General features: G+C 43.3%; 1 protein-coding gene across 4 annotated transcripts; it reads right to left on the reverse strand.

Moving 5' to 3' along the window:
• Nucleotides 1–553: 553 nt before the first annotated feature.
• Nucleotides 554–17,226, reverse strand: epoa (erythropoietin a). Of its 4 annotated transcripts, none has more exons than XM_061235398.1 (6): nt 17,154–17,204; nt 8,326–8,487; nt 7,138–7,268; nt 6,447–6,533; nt 6,135–6,299; nt 554–4,532 (listed from the first exon to the last, which is right to left on the reverse strand). In XM_061235398.1, the coding sequence occupies exons 1-6, from the start codon at nt 17,164–17,166 to the stop codon at nt 4,386–4,388; spliced, it is 705 nt and encodes a 234-aa protein (XP_061091382.1). In that variant the 5' UTR covers nt 17,167–17,204; the 3' UTR covers nt 554–4,385. The 4 variants fall into 4 exon arrangements, with proteins under 4 accessions (XP_061091382.1, XP_061091381.1, XP_061091385.1 ...); XM_061235397.1 differs by lacking the exon at nt 17,154–17,204 and adding an exon at nt 16,710–16,881; XM_061235401.1 differs by lacking the exon at nt 8,326–8,487 and having other exon boundaries at nt 17,154–17,226.
• Between the last annotated feature and the right edge of the window lie 671 nt (nt 17,227–17,897).

The following is a 17,897-nucleotide window of genomic DNA, read 5'->3' on the forward strand; positions in this document are numbered from 1 at the left end:
CCAACATACTTAACCTGACTTGCTTCAGTAATTCGACTGCATAGCCAGTATACTTAACCTGAATGGCTTCAGTTAAAGATCCAGCTGCATGACTGCACTATATGTCAAAATAACTTTGCATATGTCTCTGTATAAGAGCACCTGCTAAATGTCAAAAACACAAATATAATGTAAAACACACAGTTGAATTATGTTTCCACGGTAAAAAAGTAATCCATGAACTAATTAGAAAAAATCTGAATAAGGGACAGGTGTATGGCTATGCCAGTATCTGGACAGTCAGACCCTTAACTGTAATGTAAACAAGAAATAAGTGACGGTACAGTAAAAAGCAAATGGGTGCTTTTTTGGCCTCAGAGTGCTGAAGAAAGTCCCTTCTGCCAATTAGAAGGATGCCTCACACTTGCAGTACTTGCAAGTATGAAACTGGGCAGTTTGCACCAGCAGAAAAATTAGGATTTCTGAAAATCTAAGATTAATATCCAGGGGAAACATCCAGCGCGTGAAAATAAAGGGTAGCTCAGCGAATAACCAGACCAATTTCCCCTCTTCGTGTTGTCATTTACCACTTTTTTAATCCAAGAAAAATATTTTGTACTTAAATACCAAATAGCACTGTGATAACAGACGCGTGACAAAGGAAGAAATACAAAGAAACAGGAAAAAGAACAAACATCCTTCGGAAAGCAATTGCACCGCGACAGAGGTTGAACGAAAAGACACCGAACAAGGAAATAATATCAAAACAAGAACACAGAAAAGAAAACAAACAAGACGGGCAAAGTGCCTCACAATTAAAAAGAAAATTATTCCGTTCCCAGGCTGTGTAAGTCCTATTAGCAGTTTGTGTGAGAAGAACCAAGGCAGGCAGGAAGTCCATGGTTAAACCAATCAATATTTTTCCTGGCAGTTGTGTTATCTGTGGAAGACTGTATTTGAGCATTCCCCTGTATGAGTCAGTGACAAAGATAAAGACTGCACTGCTACTTCATTCTCACGAAGACCCTTTGACACCCTCTCTCTCTCTTCATTTTTTCCCATTCTCTCTCTGTCTCTCTCTCTCTGTCTCTCTCTCCCTCTCTCTCTCTCTATCTCTCCCCAACTTTTTTTTCCATTACCCTAACTGAACCCGGGCCACAGCCTCCGTCAATCTACTCTGTACTTGTGCTGAGTAGAGATATGTCTCCCTGACTCATGCGCACATTCAGGAATGACCACATGCACTCACACGTGCATGAATGCACATACTTAGTCATACTTAAACATCATAAATATGTCTCTTCATTCGCATCATATACTCAAAGGTCATCAGTGCAATAATGGGTGCAAATAAATTCCTAAATATTCACTTTTAAACCCCATAGACTTACTGTATAGGGGAGGCCTGTAGCGTAGTGGCTAAGGTACATGACTGGGGCCCGTAAGGTTGGTGGTCCGATCCCCGGTGTCACCACAATAAGATCCGCACAGCTGTTGGGCCCTTGAGCAAGGCCCTTAACCCTCCATTGCTCCAGGGGAGGTTTGTCTCCTGCTTAGTCTAAAATCAACTGTAAGTCGCTTTGGATGAAAGTGCCAGCCAAATGACATGTAATGTAATAATATAATCTAATGTATATACACATACTGAGCACTTTATTAGGTAGACCTGTACACCAGCTCGTTAATGCAAATATTTAATCAGCCAATCATGTGGCAGCAACTTAATGCATACAAGCATGCCGACATGGTCAAGAGGTTTGGCTGTTTTTCAGACCAAATGTTAGAATGGGGAAGAAATGTGATCTAAGTGACTTTAACTGTGGAATAATTGTTGGTGCCTGACAGGGTGGTTTCAGTATCTCAGAAACTGCTGATATCCTGGTATTGTCTCTAGAGTTTGCAGAGAATGGTGCGACAAACAAAAAACATCCAGTGAGCAGCAGTTCTGTGGGCAAAAACGCATTGTTAATGAGAGAGGTCAGAGGAGAAAAACCAGACTCTCAAACACATTACAACAGTGGTATGCAGACCTCTAAGTGGATAGGCTATAGTAGCAGAAGAAAAATTGTCTAATAAGTACCTAATAAAGTGCTCATTGTGTGTATCAGTGTTATAGTAATCAATTGTCTCGAGTTGTCCATCATCTCTTCGGGCAAACTAACCATGGTGCTGACAGCTTTCTCCTTTGGTTTCTCAACCAAGTGATTTCTAGTCCTTTTGGCGAAAGATTATCCAAAAGTTTACTAAGGTAATCCATCATGAAGATGGTTGCTTTTTTAACTTCATGCCAGTTACATTTGAAAAACTGTTAACTGGCTAATATTTGGTTGCCAGTAATGTAACAATATAGCAATTGATTGCTAACAGGTTAACCTACTGATGTGGAAGATGTTTCCGCTAAAGCTGTTGTCACTGTCGTTCATCAGTCAGTTAATCTTGATGTATCTAATCACTTGAGCCGTGCAAGCTAACCAAAACAGGACCCCTGAAGCGAGGGTTAAACAAAACAATAACAAAGCGTCACTGTCATTAGGTCTGCTTCCTTCCCAATGTTCTCAGGCTACTCAAAAATATGTTGTTGCAATGATAATTAGGAAAATACTGTAGCTTATTTGAATAAACGCATGAGGCAATACATATTAACTCAGCCCGAGGGTTTTGGACCTGATTTGTGAGGCTGCCCTTGGAACCCTGACACCAGCAGTACATACTATAGTGTAAAGTGAACTATGCATTTTCATTTCTCATTCCGCATATCCTCCAATGTGAAAATTAAAATTTCAAACAAGAAACTCAATGTTCCCATTACTTTTATCATATAGGCGGTAGCCTATAGACTATTATTAGTCCAGTAACTTATTGTGATCGCTTCCCTTTACAGAAAACCCCCTGAATCTGAACCAGATAACTTATCCTGTGGTATCTGATGAATAGCTTTTTTTTTACTCATCTTCAAGACACATTGTTGTCCATTTTACACACCCCTGACGAGTGAATTGCTAAGTCGAGTGACTTTCTATTCGATCAGCCAATGCTTTTCAAGTATGGACAGGGTTAGATTGAATGAACTCATTTTGAAAGAGTGATTATTGTTTAAATTAGACCCTTTAAATCGTTTTTTGTGAAAGAGTGGAATACAGGGATTCGATCTTGACACTCGGACTTCAATATTGAGGACTTTGGACTTTGACACGGACTCAAGGTTTAGCGATTCAGCTAAAACACTGTTATACTCACCGAGCACTTTATTAGGAACACCTGTATACCTACGTATTCATGTGATTATCTAATCAGCCAATTGAGTGGCAGCAGTGCAATGCATACAATCATGTAGATACAGGTCAGGAGCTTCAGTTAATGTTCATGTCAACCATTAGAATGGGGAAAAATGTGATCTAAGTGACTTTGAAGGTGGAATGATTGTCGGTGGCAGACAGGGTGGTTTGAGTATCTCAGAGTATCTATTCAGTATCTCAACTGCTGATCTCCTGGTATTTTCACGCAAACTAGTCTCTGGTCCAAAAAACAAAACAAAAAAAATCCAGTGAGCAGCAGTTCAGCAGACAGAAATGCCTTGTTAATGAGAGACGTCAGAGGAGAATAGCCAGACTGGAAAGCTGACAGAAAGGTGACAGTAACGCAAATAACCACACATTACAACAGTGGTATGCAGAAGAGAACACACAACGCATCATAACTCTAAGTGGATATGCTACAGCAGTAGAAGTCTAAAAAATAAGTCTAATAAATACCTAATAAAGTGCTAACTGAGTGTATACTCACACTCACACACACACGCAACAATGACATTATAAAAGTGATGTAAAAAAACATGTAAAGAAAAACAAATGGATGAAAAGAGAACAACAATTGTGCAGCAATTATCAATTCAGTTGTGTTGTGTGGTAAGCCAGGAGATGGCAGATTGGAGAATACACAGAATATATTTCTCAGCAGGGATAGGTTAGGTGATGAGGCAACAGGCGCAGTGCATTCTGGGCCAGGGGGCTGGGTCCAGTTGTACATCCTGTAGGTCCAAACATATGGGTCCAGTTGCACATAATCACGGTGGAGGGGTTTTGGACTGTTCTACAGCAGTGAATTCAAGTGTTTGTTGAATTCACAGTCCTTCACCACAATCACCTTATCTCCTCTGCATTTGAATTCCGGTTGAATTCCTGCTTGCATCATGTCACGTGCTGGGAGTATGGCTTGCTACATATCCTCCATGACAATTTAGCCATTAATCCGTTCAAGTCCCGCCCGCATGAGTTTTGTCAACTGGCATCCCTTCCGTCCTGGACTTCCACTCATTAAGTTCTGCCCAGTGTTAACCAGGGTCCATGTCCCACCCCTTTCCCTCAGGAGGTCCAATCATCTAGCTTCCCCACCCTGGAGAGCTCCAATCAGCTTGAGTCCTGGTTGCATGCCGGGGCGGAGGACAACAGGAGGCGTACTTTGCCACGCAGGAAGTTGGTATGGACCCGAAACAGTTCTGACATGGTGCTCACACGCCACGTATCCTCACTCCCACCTGGAGAAGAGGTGACCTCCTGATTGGGGGGGTTTGGGGGGGGGGGGGGGGGTAGAGGGAAGAGATGGGAGGGGAGATAAATAAGGAAATGAAATTCACTCCATTGGTTCAATGCCATTATTGCTAATTATCACATACATTGAACTATTGTTTCATTTAGTTTCAAAATTAACACAAATTGTGACACTGTCCAAATACCTATAGTAATATTCTTGAATGCCAGTATAAAGAGAGGAAAGCAGTCACATGGTTGGTTTGAGAACAGTTTTTGTTCTGCATTTGATAAATAATTGGTAAGAGAAAGGTGCATTCAGTTTGGGCCCTTTGAAAAATGCACACTCTGCCTTGACACACCTCCTCCACACAAGTGCTTAATTCATGAGATTTAACATCCACAAGTTTGAACTTTGACCCAAACACAACACACAACATGACATAATGGATCACACATTACTGCTGCCTGTCTAATCCTCAGTGACCACTTTAGGAAGAACCCCCCCCCCCCCTTTCCGGTCAGCGACATTTCCGCAGTCATAACGTATGTGCCGCTATCTAATTCTGGCCTGAGTTACCCTCCCCTGAGTTACGTACTATGATTTGTCCCAACATCCTCCATGGATGAAGTCACTCAGATTCAGCTAATCACCCCCCCCCCCCCTTCAAAAAAAAGGACAGAAAATTAAATCTATGGAAATCATTTTTCAACTTATTCACTTTACTGCAATAAGTTTTTAAAACACTGTTTTGTGATAATATATTTGGTTTTATATTTTCAATGACTTCTATTTAATGGTAAAATGGTAAATGGTTGGCATTTATATAGCGCCTTTATCCAAAGCACTGTACAATTGATGCTTCTCATTCACCCATTCATACACACACTCACACACCGACGGCGATTGGCTGCCATGCAAGGCGCCGACCAGCTCGTCAGGAGCATTTGGGGGCTGGTGTCTTGCTCAGGGACACTTCGACACAGCCCGGGCGGGGGATCGATTGTTGATTGTACTCTTCAAGGGTTCTGAATTTCTGTATGTTTACACTAGGACTCGGAACTGTACTGTCCTCTCAGGTGTACTTTTGCACTTGTTCTTGTGATTGATTTGCACTTTGTTGTACGTCGCTCTGGATAAGAGCGTCTGCTAAATGGCACGTAATGTAATGTAATGTAATGTAATGTAATGTAATGTAATGAACCGGCAACCCTCCGACTGCCAGACGACTGCTCTTACTGCCTGAGCCAAGTCGCCCCTATTTCCTTGAGGGTTGTATCAATATTGCCGATATAACCTGAAAAATGTCTGTTTCTCTTTCAATGTCACACTCTAACAGCCACTGAAGAAACAGACTTTGTATTAATATTGAACCCTAATCATGACGCGACTGCCAAATGTTCCTGGGCCTGTCAGCACTGCTTGTGCTTTTACTACTGTGCTTTGTTTGCGTTTCAGATCAATCAGCTTGAGCTTGAGCATTTATGCAGCCAAGTAGTTGTTGAAACATTTCAACATGGCTGGAGCCAATTCAAAATTGCCAACATTTCCATGCCCTGTTCATAGCTTAACCCCTGGCTCGGTCCATACCTTACCCCTGCCCTTCTCTTGCCATTAAGCTGACTCACCTGTATGTTCAGGCTGGTCAGCACCTGCCCTATGCTGCGGATGTTGTTGTAGCTGCTCTCTATGAGACTGTGTAGTGCACTGTTGGTGACCGACGCTCGAACGGCGCTGATGGCCTGTCCCAGTAAGGACAGTCCTGCCTGCACCTCCCGGGCCTGCTCCTGGACCTGAGGACGAACACAAACACACACTTTTAACGGCACAGTCGCCTACCGAATTTAAACTTACATGGTAGTGCGGCAGTGTTTCTCAAACCAACGGTACACGCATACTGTATATTCAACCGTATAACACAATACATGTGAACTACTCACATTTTTCTTCTCCCAGACGGAGAAGTCGACGCTCGTCAGGGGAAGGGTCAGCGGCTCGGCTATCCCACAGCCTTCCCTACAAGCCCGCTGGAGGAGGGAGGGAGAGAGAGAATTGGAGAAAAAGAACCAGGGAAAAAAGAGAGAGATTAAGACCATACCTTCCCTGTATTATATATATTCATTGCTCTGTATAGGTTTATAACAGCTTATAACAGCTTATAACAGCTTGCTTGTCAGCTTGACATACTGTACTGTGCAAAAGTCTTACGCACCTGTATAACATTCTGTACAGATAAGATTCTTTCATGAAAGGTCCTAAATAAACGTACTATACATTTTACATTATATTTTAGTAATTTGGCAGAATAGTTAAAAACTGAATCAAATCAATATTTCTTGTGACCACCCTTTGGCGTTAAAACTGCATCACTTCTCTGAGATAGCCAACACTGTCCTGCAGTTCTATAAGACAATAGACAGGTCTAGGGTGCCTAAGACTTCTGCACAGTACTGTATCTGCAATTAAATATTCAGCTAACACTGGATCCAGAACCGAAACCAGCATGAATGTTGCCCTCAGGTCCAAAGGCCTGTGACACAGCTCTAAGCAACCATATAGCAGGAGAATCAAGAGAGATGTGAGGTTCTGGAGGTTCTCTTCTGGTCCAGTTTAGCTCAGCCCAAGTCTCACCATGGCAGCCTCTGTGTCTCGGGCCTCCTTGATGAAGTGGTCCAGGACCCGTGGGTCACAGATGGGCCGTAGTGGGGATGGCAGTCCCGGTCGGGTCCACTCCAACACCATCAGAAGCACAGCAATGAGTCCTGCAGCAGGGGATACAGATGGATGGTTATGCCACAGTGACATAAACAGACTTGATAATGTGCATTTATCCCATGAACAGAGCTGGGGGGTACAGGGGGTGCTAAATCACTAGCTTGCCCTGCTACATAGTTTAATTGTGATGACATTAGTAACCTATGTACTGAAAAGATTTGCCATAATGTAGCCTAAATTGCGATCAAGTATGGTTATCTAACAGTCTTGGAAGATGTTCTGATTCTGCACGATCATGCAGAATCAGTTGCTGCGACACTCCTTGAAGGAGCCATCTACTGTTGGAACCACTGGTGGAATACAGCAGAGATGTGACAAAGAACGGAGAGCGCCCAAGATGCAGAAAACATAGAGAAAAAAAGAAGACTTTACTTGCAGACTGGAGAACATAGCAAGCAAAAATAATGAGGCACATGTGAGTCAAATAGAGAAGCGCTCAAATGAAAGGTGAAGTTAGGAGTTAATGGCTCCCTCTGGCAATCATCAGAAGAAGCAGCAGAATCAGGAGAATTCCTGACAGGACTGCCCCTCCGAGGAACAACCCCCAATGCTACCCCAGGATGCTCAACATGGCGATGATGAAAGTCCCAGACCACGCTGTTTTGAGCAGGGATCCAGGACCGTTCCTCAGGACCATACCCCTCCCAGCTCAGCAGGTACTGGAGACCCCTATGAACCTGCCAAGATTCCAGCAGGTTGGAGACGGTGTAGACAGGCTGGCTGTCTATGATGCCAGTTGGAAGCTGGCTGGAGCTCGGAGATGTGGAAAGAGGTTGGTCCGCATTGTGCGGGGGAGCTGGAGTAGGTAGACCAATGAGTTGACCCTCCTCAGCACCTTGCAGGACCCAATGAACCAAGGAGCCAGCTTGCAGGACTCTACCTGCAGAGGTAGATCCCAGGAAGGGAGCCTTTGTCACTGAAAAAGGCTCCAGGCCTGTTGCAGGACCAACTGGGTGTACTGTGGTTAGGGTAGCAGATCAAGTAGCAGATCAAAACATGCTGGATCATGAGTATGTTTGAAAAGGTGACCCAGTAGCCAATTACCTGGGTCTGCCCCCCTCTGTTGTGCCTTCCTGATGATGGCTTCAATTCCCCAGTGAACTGGTGCCACAACCCTGGAGCTTGAGAGAATGGGTTCCCGTATCTCTTCCAGTTCAGGTGGGTCAAACGGTTTGGAGAGGGCATCAGGCTTTTGGTCCTTGGAACCTGGACGATACGAGATGACAAAATCAAAGCAAATAAAGAAGAGTGGCTAGCCAGCTAGACGGGAGTTAAGACGTTTGGCTTCTTGAATGTAGGACAGATTTTTGTTGTCAGTCCAAACAATTAATGGATGTTTGGACCCCTCCAACCAATGTTGTTTAGAAGTTTGCAAAACCCAGAAAGTGCTGGAGCTGTTTGACTGAGTCAGGTGTTTATCAAGCTTTGACATCTTGGGTCTTGCTGGGATCCATCTGGATACTGCCCTTAGAGATGATGAAGCCCAAGCAAGAGACTATAGCAACATGAAACTCACTCTTCTCAATTTTGACAAACAGATGGTTGGTATCGCAGGACATGCTGGAAAAGATCAGGATGTCATCCAGGTAAATGAAGACAAAGCGATTCAGTGTTTCTGAGGATGTCATTCATGAGAGCTTGGAAGACAGCTGGGGCATTGGCTAATCCAGAGGGCATCACAAGGTATGCGTAGTAACCGGTGGGTGTGTTGAAGGCCATCTTCCCAGGAGGTCCAGTTTTGTGAAGATCGTTGCCCCCTGAAGTAACGTAACTCCTGAGCTAAGAGGCGACATTAGCTCAGGAGGTAAGAGTGGCCACCTGGCAGTCGGAAGGTCACCGGTTCAATCCTCGAGCCTAGGTGTGTCAAAGCATTCCTGAGCAAGACACAGAAACAAGCTGGTTGGTGTCTTGCATGGAAGCCTATCACCATTGGTGTGTGTGTGCGTGTGCGTGTGTGTGTGAATGGGTGAATGACAGGCATCAATTGTAAAGAGCTTTGGATGAAAGCGCTATATAAATGTGGTCCACAACTCAAACGCAGTGGACATCAGCTGTAGAGGGTAACGGTTGTTCACAGTGACCTTATTAAGACCACGGTCTTCCATGCATCCATGGATGGAGCCTACTGTATTTCTTGCCAAAAAAAGACAAATCCAGCACCAGAAGGAGAGGTGGAGAGGGGGATGAAACCAGCAGCAAGGGATCATGGATGTACTCCTCCATGACCGCAGTCTCAGGAGCAGTCTCAATCATTTGATGAGGAGGAACAGACATGGCACTGCTGAAGACTCCTTTAAGACCAGTACTGAGGAGGGACACGGGATATATCGGGATGAGCAGGTGACTGAGGATAAGGTCTGGGGATGAGACAGGTGACCTGACAGGTGGGTCCCCATTCAAATAGTACCCCAACAGACTAATCAATATGTAGGTTATGATGGGCTAACCAGGGGGAATTCTGGAGAGTGGATGAGGTAAAACTGGTAGGTTTCCTGATGCTGTCCTTCCACACACAAGCGCAGGAGGGCAGTGTCATAGTGATTGATCCCGGAACCTAGAGGTCTTCCATGTAGGGCGGCCATGACAGAGCGGCCTGTAGCATAGTGGTTAAGGTACATGACCGGGACCCGGAAGGTCGGTGGTTCAATCTCCGGTGAAGCCACAATGAGATCCGCACAGCCGTTGGGCCCTTGAGCAAGGCCCTTATCCCTGCATTGCTCCAGGGGAGGATTGTCCCCTGCTTAGTCAAATCAAATGTACGTCGCTCTAGATAAGAGCGTCTGCCAAATGCCATTAATGTAATGTAATGTAGTGTAGGGCTGTGACTGGGTGGTCAAGGTTGGCTACGGGAATGTTGAGCTGTCTGGCTAACACTATGTCCGGCGGCTAACACCATGTCCGACGCCATGTCCGGCAACACTGGAGTCCAAAGAGGCTTTCAGAGCATGTTGCTGATCACCGCAGGTGCTGAGATTGCTGAGATTGCCAGCAGGACCCCAGACACTATAGACTTAGGAGAGATGGTCGGACTCATCATAGGTCTCCCTGCCTCCCTGCCCTCCTAACAGCTCTGGACATGACAAACAAGTGGCCTGGTTCTCCACAGTAGACTGCATTTCAACAATTCTAACATTTTGTGTCCAGCATTCCAGCAGTCCAGCATTCCTCTTAACGAGTGGCTACTACTGCTAGCAAAGATTTGTTGTCAAAGTTGCTTATTTTCGATGGATTGGTAAGATACCGTTAATGTTGAACCCTGTAATTTAAGCAAGGTTATGATGTGATATGACTATGTTGCTAGCTTAGATTAGGCAACTACCCATATTCTTATCCAACCAGCTAGCAAATACAAGTAAGAAGTACACTTTTTACAATTACTTATTTCAAAATCAGGCACCCGTTCAGTACCAGAAGAGCTGCATTTAACTCACACTGAGGCAGCTAAGTCAGTGGAGTCAGTTATGAACTTCTCACCAACTTTTCCACCATATTACAGGACTTTCTACATTTAAACAAACAACCAAAAAGAAACGGAAGACCTTGCAATTCTCTCATAAAATGGTTTATTGGGCTATTGTCACCAAAGTGTTTCAGTCCATGACCATCTTTGCTGTGTTCTACATTTTCAACCTTTAGAGAACTATGGCTGATAACTACAATTCGATGAGTCAGAAACACTTTTTTTCATACTGTGCCTGTGCCTTTTGGCCTCACTGTGCTATTGCGTGGTGGTCATACGAGCTACGTTTCTCAATAATTACAACAGAATATTAAAATAATACAATCCCTGAGACTTGTATGAATGGCATGAGTCACTAGGTGGGGCTGTTGTTAGTTTCCAATCTTTGGAATTTCTGCAATCTGAGGAAAATGAGGTTATTGGGCAGACTGCCACAATTCAGACAGCAAAAAGCAGGTAGCCTCCATGGCTGGCTCTGAATTCTTACTATGGCACAAAGATCACTGATCATTCAGAAAAACTAAAATGTAAGAAAATGTGTGACCTGGTTGCATATCCAGTCAAAATACCTTTTGAGTTTACAGTGCCTTTGAGAAGGTCCCCCTCCCTGGAATGCTTAAATCAGAGGGCATTGATGGAACAAGTATGCAATGTTAACACTGCCTGTGAAATTCTTACAGTCTTAAGTTTAAATTGCCATACATTTCCTGTAGTCACTTTAAGATATGAAACATATTAATGTGCCTGTGCAGCAAGTGACTATAGTGATGGTAATAATTAGCCATCAATTTTGTTTGGCATGCATGGTAAAGGCGAAAATATTTATTTTGCAGGAACAGATTTAGCTCATCACTACAAAAACAATTGTGCAATAGACCCCCCCTTTCTATTCTCTGTTTTCTAAGTTTATCCACTCATTTCTCAAGCCCTGGCCCGAAATAATGGCAAAGTCCATCATTTTCAGAATACTGATTCCATGCAAATGATCATGCAGAAGACACAACCCATTATCCGCTATTTATGACCGTAATTGTCCAACTGTCTGTTACTCCAAGTCAAAGACCACTTATTTCCAATGCTAACAGTATGGGTACTCTCTGTCCAGGATATTTACCTTTTAAATATATTCCACACAGTGCTTTCTCCACCCCATCCCAACCTACTGCCCCCATACATTCTGCTGCAAGTCGTCCTGGTGTAATCAGGCTTGTGATGCAGATAGACACACTGTTTGTTAGGCACAAGAAGACACTATTTCTCTCCTCTCATCTCACATCCTTCCTTAATAAGATCCTACTGGACAGAATTCATTACAACGATGGGGCAGCCTATAACCTAGCTTGACTGGGACCCAGAAGGTCGGTGGTTCAAACTGTAATTGTATCACTATCAACTGTAAATCGCTTTGGATAAAAGCATGGGCTAAATAACAGTAATGTAATGTAATGTTACTCATCTTATTCACATCCATGTCCTCAGACAATCCACACATTTTAAATATCAGTGAATCTGTGCACACACAACATGCTCCCTCAAACCTGGCAGACCTGACCCAACCAAGGGGAGGATTGGCATGTTGGAGTGTTGCTGCGTAGCATTGACATGCACAACAAACAGCTTCCAGTGAGAGGCAATATCCCACGGCCAGATCCTGAAGACTGATACCACCGTCACCCCGAGTTCTGCTTTTGTTAAATATAAAAACCACCAGCCCTGTTGTTTTAGTTTCACTTTGAAATGATTCCTGCCAGTGCTTCAACCGAGAGCAGACCACAAAAGGACAAATCCTTACCAACGTCTTTTTAACCTGCAGCATTTCAGTGGCATGTGATGAGCATAATGAGCATTTCAGATGTTTGTTATACAGTTACAATGTGGCCCCCATCCAATCCTCTTCACGACATCTTGATACAGTCATCATATGCCTTAAGAAATATTACAGGAGACAATGTAGGACTATCCTTTAATAATGCCAGCTTGGAAGTCATACAGTAAAAAAAATTTTTCTTCTACTGTGGATCATGTGGACGTCTTGAGTATCCCAGCTACAAGAAAGTAGTCAATACAGTCTTTCAGACGGACCAGCGTTAGTGACGCAGGAAGCTGATAAAAGAATAAAAGTCTCCCTCTGGGTTCTCTTTGGAAAGTGCAGCATCCTCAGTTACAAAATTGGCTCACAATCAAATTGCTTACTCAAATTAGGTGAAATAAAGGTACAATAGGTCATTTCTGAACTGTCATTGGGAAATAATTTTAAGATTATATTTGACCTTCAAAAAGGTAGGGGAAATGCTGTGTACAAAACTATAATAACATAGCAAGCACACAGAACTGGTCTGGTTCCTCACCGGACCATGGGGCCCATCTGGGTACTAGAGCAGTGCCTTAACAGGATGAAGCACCCAGCATGCCCAAATTCTGAGAAAATTATCAAAATGTAGCACGAGCATTGCCTGCCCCCAGTGACAAATGCGATGGATATTGTATTAGATATTGTATTGTTGTACTCGGTGTATTCTAGCTGCCAACTGTGGTATGCTAGTTCGTAAATTGATGTATTCTTCAAGGGTTCCAATTGTATCTACATGGTCACACTAGGACTCAGAACCGTACTGTCCTCTAGGGTCCTCTTCAAACTTGTTCCTGTGTCGATCTACACTTCGTTGTACGTCACTCTGGGTAAGAGTGTCTGCTAAATGCTTTGTAATGTAATGTAATGGAAGGATGTCTGTTGGGGTAGGTCCTCCCCTCCACAGAAGAGCCCTGCAGAGTCCCCTTGTTTTTCCAGGGTTCAGAGGGTCAATCAAACACATTGTAATTCTGACAACAAGCCGCAGTTGAATCCTTGAGGGGGAGGACTGGACTCCACAGGCTACCATGATTGTAGGCACGTAACCAGCAAGCACCCTGCCCCATTCCCCTTTATGACTCAGTCACATACACTAAAAGGTCACCTCTCCTCATCCCCATCTTCAGCAGATCAGGAAATTACAGTACAGCATTCTCCGGAAGTAATGCAAATGTTTGCATTGTGTAGGATGGGCGACCCTATTGTCTCATCATTAGACAAAGACATAGTCATCATTTTCCAGGAACATGACCCAGAAAGCAATGTAGAATCAAACCATTGCACCTACAGAGGCCCACATTTGGGCATTGGTATCATAAAGCCTACAGAGAGAGATATCAAACAATCCCAAAAACAGCAAAATGGACGAGCAAAAAACCCATCCCAGAACAAGCAACGGAAACCGGACCAGAAACCAAAAAGAAATATAAAAGACAGCATTCATTCTTCACTCAGCATGTAATCATTAGTTCACCCTCACACACTTCAGAGCCATCCAAAAAATGTCAATTTGTTACTGAATGGCATCACATTATCGTTCAGTTTAGGAAAGGCAAACCCCAGCTTTACCCCGAGCAGTAATCAGCGCCCAAAACATTTCCACCCAGTCCTGAGAGGCTTGCTGTCCCCATCACTGCTTTGAATCTGGCCATTTTTGCCTGCCATGAGCAAAGATAAATTGTATCAGCAGTCTCTTTTTATCTGGAATACACAAAAACCACTTTAGAAGAGTGAAACCCCAAAATGTCCAACCCTCCAAGATGGTGAACAACCTGGGACACCAAATAAAAACATTCCCAAAAAAAGCAGAAGGGGCATCTTTCATCCACTGTACAATCAAAGCGATTTAGTGTCCGCAACAACGTTGAGGAGGATCTCCACTGCAAATGTGCGAAGGAAGCAGAGTTTCCAGGATGGCCAACGGATGAGCGGGTCCTCCATCTTGTGACCACCCTTACTTGCTCCCTGCACAGGAGTTTCATGCAAAACATACGCAGGCTTTCTGTGCCCTGTTTGTCTGTTTTTGTGCCGTTTGTCTTCCCAGAGTGTCAAACTGCAGAGACACAAGACCTCCTTTATATATTATACTGGAGTAGAAAACAGCCAGTGAAAGACAAGCCGTAATGCTGGTTTTCTTATTTAGTGCCTCAACACATTGGCAGATGAATTAATAAAAGACAAACTGAGGAAAACTCCCCGATGTGAAGACATCTCAGGAGGAACCTGGCTCATCCTCCAATAGCATTCTGCTTTTTAACTGCTGTTAACATTCAGGAACATTCCCACTGAGCCATATAGATTATATAACATTGATATTAAACAGCAATACATTACACAATGCTGCTCTGTTGTGGAATGAAGTGCACTTATGCAGTGCCAGGCAGCCAGCCTGCCAAAGACCGGCTTTGCCAAAGGCATTTAGACCGCACAGTTCGCTAGCAATTCTGCACCTAATGCTAAATCAGCACTGTAGTAAAAACTTGGCTTGATGTTGATGTCCATGGCCTATGAGGATGTGACCCAGTGGGGGAATCCTTGACCTTCATATTTCTTCACAGGTCACTCCGAACAACAGACCCATCAATATTGATGAATCACCACTTGTCTGACATGATCCCAGCATAAAAGTGACTCATCACAATGGTGAAATGTAGGAAATCCATACAAAAAGCGACTTTAAAAAAGTGACTCATCAGAATGCCAAAGTGTGGGAAATCCTTACAAGTCAGCAGTAACGTCAGTAGTGTTCAAAACATGCAGAGTCACTGAAACATCACCAGACTGACAATCACATGTCTGTTGGAATTACCTGATTGACACTTGATGACAAGGTCCTGAAATAATTTTACCATACATTTGTTCTGAATTGAGACACCGGTTCAGTTTTTTGTTGGTCTGGGTTTCTACTATTGGCTATTGCCCATCAGACACCGCCTACTGTCAAATGGAATGACCATCATGTGAATTTAAGTGGACACTTGGTCCGATTAAACAAATGCTGTCATTCACGGAACGGGTTGGACGTTTGTCATTCCTTTTGATAACGCCAGACGAAGTGCAACGGCCACGTGCAGGTGATTGTAAAGTTTTACCGCCCAAAAGCACGAAATAGCTGCGCGACTAAACTATGAACCGTGTGTTTCGCTTATATATGATAACATAACTTATAAGAGAAAGCAGAAACCTGACATATAATAAAATAGTACAAATGGAAAAGGGCATGCACACCCTGGCGAAGGCATATGTATGCCGAGACGTTGGTTTGGCAAAATAATATTATAATAATATTATAATAATATTTTGCAGCATTAAGAGCGTGCGCCTTTTTCTTTTTATAATCTGACCGCCGTGAGCCAACACCTCCAGAAATTTGCATTCCATACGACTCTTTAAGATAATGTCCGAACCACATAATAAAATACTGACGCAAAATGAAATAACAAAACACGTCCGTACGTGGTTGAGAAAATATATTAACAAGATATTAATCGTTGGAAATACAGAATCCTCCATCAATAGTTTCTGCAAGTCAAGGAAGGTCCATGCAAAACGTGATTTGACTAGACTACACCACGCGCTCAATTAGCGTTTCTGGAAACCATTGGTTCAAAAAAAACTATTTCTGGTAAACCAAAAATTACTTACTTTTCTACTCGGCTCTAAATAGGTGGAAAATAAATCGCGTTATGAAATATGTAAAATAGACCCATAAATTCCAGGTCACATGTTTGCACGTTATCAACATTTAATATTTCCTATTTGTTAGATGCAATTGCTATCGACTGGGCATTCTCCCCGGGATTACCCAGTACATGAGTACGTTATTGTCACAACTTTAAAACAATAGTAGCATACCCTTTTAGGGGCCTAAATTAAACATAGTGCACAGTCGGGAGCTACATTGCATCCGTCCGCAATATGGGTTTAGATTATTGCTAAATAAAATAAACAACATGGAAAAAGTAGCTTACAAAAATATGTAGGTAGTAAGGCAATAAGTCCAACTCTATATTGAGACATCTCATTCTCATAGGCTATTCCAAGTTTTGGACTAATAAAATAAAGATTTTAGTTCTCGTACATTTCCCCGTTATAGAAATAAGACGTCAAATGTCTTACCTGAAATGAAAAACATTCGCAAAGTGGCACGTCATTTTTAAAACACATTCCAAATGCGCGAAGAGGTAGCCTAATTCAGTTACCATACAGGTGGCCCGGTCGGTACCCAGTGAGTTTATTCGTATCCAAACGAATTCTCCCTTATAGGTTACGCAGCGCGCAATACGTTCTGTCTTTCAGCCCACAGAGTGCGTTCGAGCTAGTCAACCCATCACTACCACCTATTCTATCTTCGTTTGCATCACACTTTTCGCCACCCACATTAAAAGAGACTTATTAACTTTCTCTCGATCCGATATCGCGATGCAGCTGATAAGAGTGAGCGCCTGCTCGCTGCCTGCGAAGATAAGCATCGACAGCAGGCACAATGTCGCCCTGAGGAGAGGACAGGGGGAAAAAAAGAAAACTGGAAAGTATTGAGGCATATAGCCGAATAATACTCACTGGACATCTCCATATCAAAATCCGCATGCACCCTCACAGGGTCCTCATCGTTTCGCCAATTGGTCCGTCTATTGCTTAATTGCAACCGAAGCTCTTTTAAGGATTTCTTGCCGGTACACTTATCCGGAGGAAATGCGTTAAGATTTTTTGATTTTTTTCTTGTTTGATTTTCCCCTATCGATGAGCATGAGAATAAAATGGCATTGTTATGTGATGGTTGTCTGAACTATTTCCGTGTTTGGAATAATTGCTATTCTTTCCATTGTCAGCGAAATAGTGTTATTAAACAATAGCCAAACATGGAAATAAATAACGACCCTTAAAAATCGTGGTGTCTGCCATTCCAGTTATTTTATGAAGGAACCATTTTTAAATATTTCTTCAACAAAAGTTTACATTTTGGCCCATAATCAATTAAAACAGCTACTGAATTAAAGCACATATCAGTTATAGCCTACGTCGGCTAATTTCTTGATATCTCGCATATAAACTAAAGTTGATGGAAGCTTTCGATATTAATACTACACTAATCTATTCTGGGAACCAGAGGCCCCCTACTGGTTTTGTCTCGGTAGCCTATATATTTTCTGATAGCAGGTAGTCTGTCGGTAATGTGTCGGCGCTGAGGGGCAGTCGCCGCGTGTGTGGCCCTCAGTCCATGCGTTGATCCTGGCGGAAAAGGGGGCTTTCCTACAGGCTCCGCGAATGCTCTCCAGGGACCCGGCGTGGCTTGTGGAAAAATGA

This window comes from Conger conger, chromosome 3, assembly GCF_963514075.1.
Source record: "Conger conger chromosome 3, fConCon1.1, whole genome shotgun sequence".
NCBI lineage: Eukaryota > Metazoa > Chordata > Actinopteri > Anguilliformes > Congridae > Conger > Conger conger.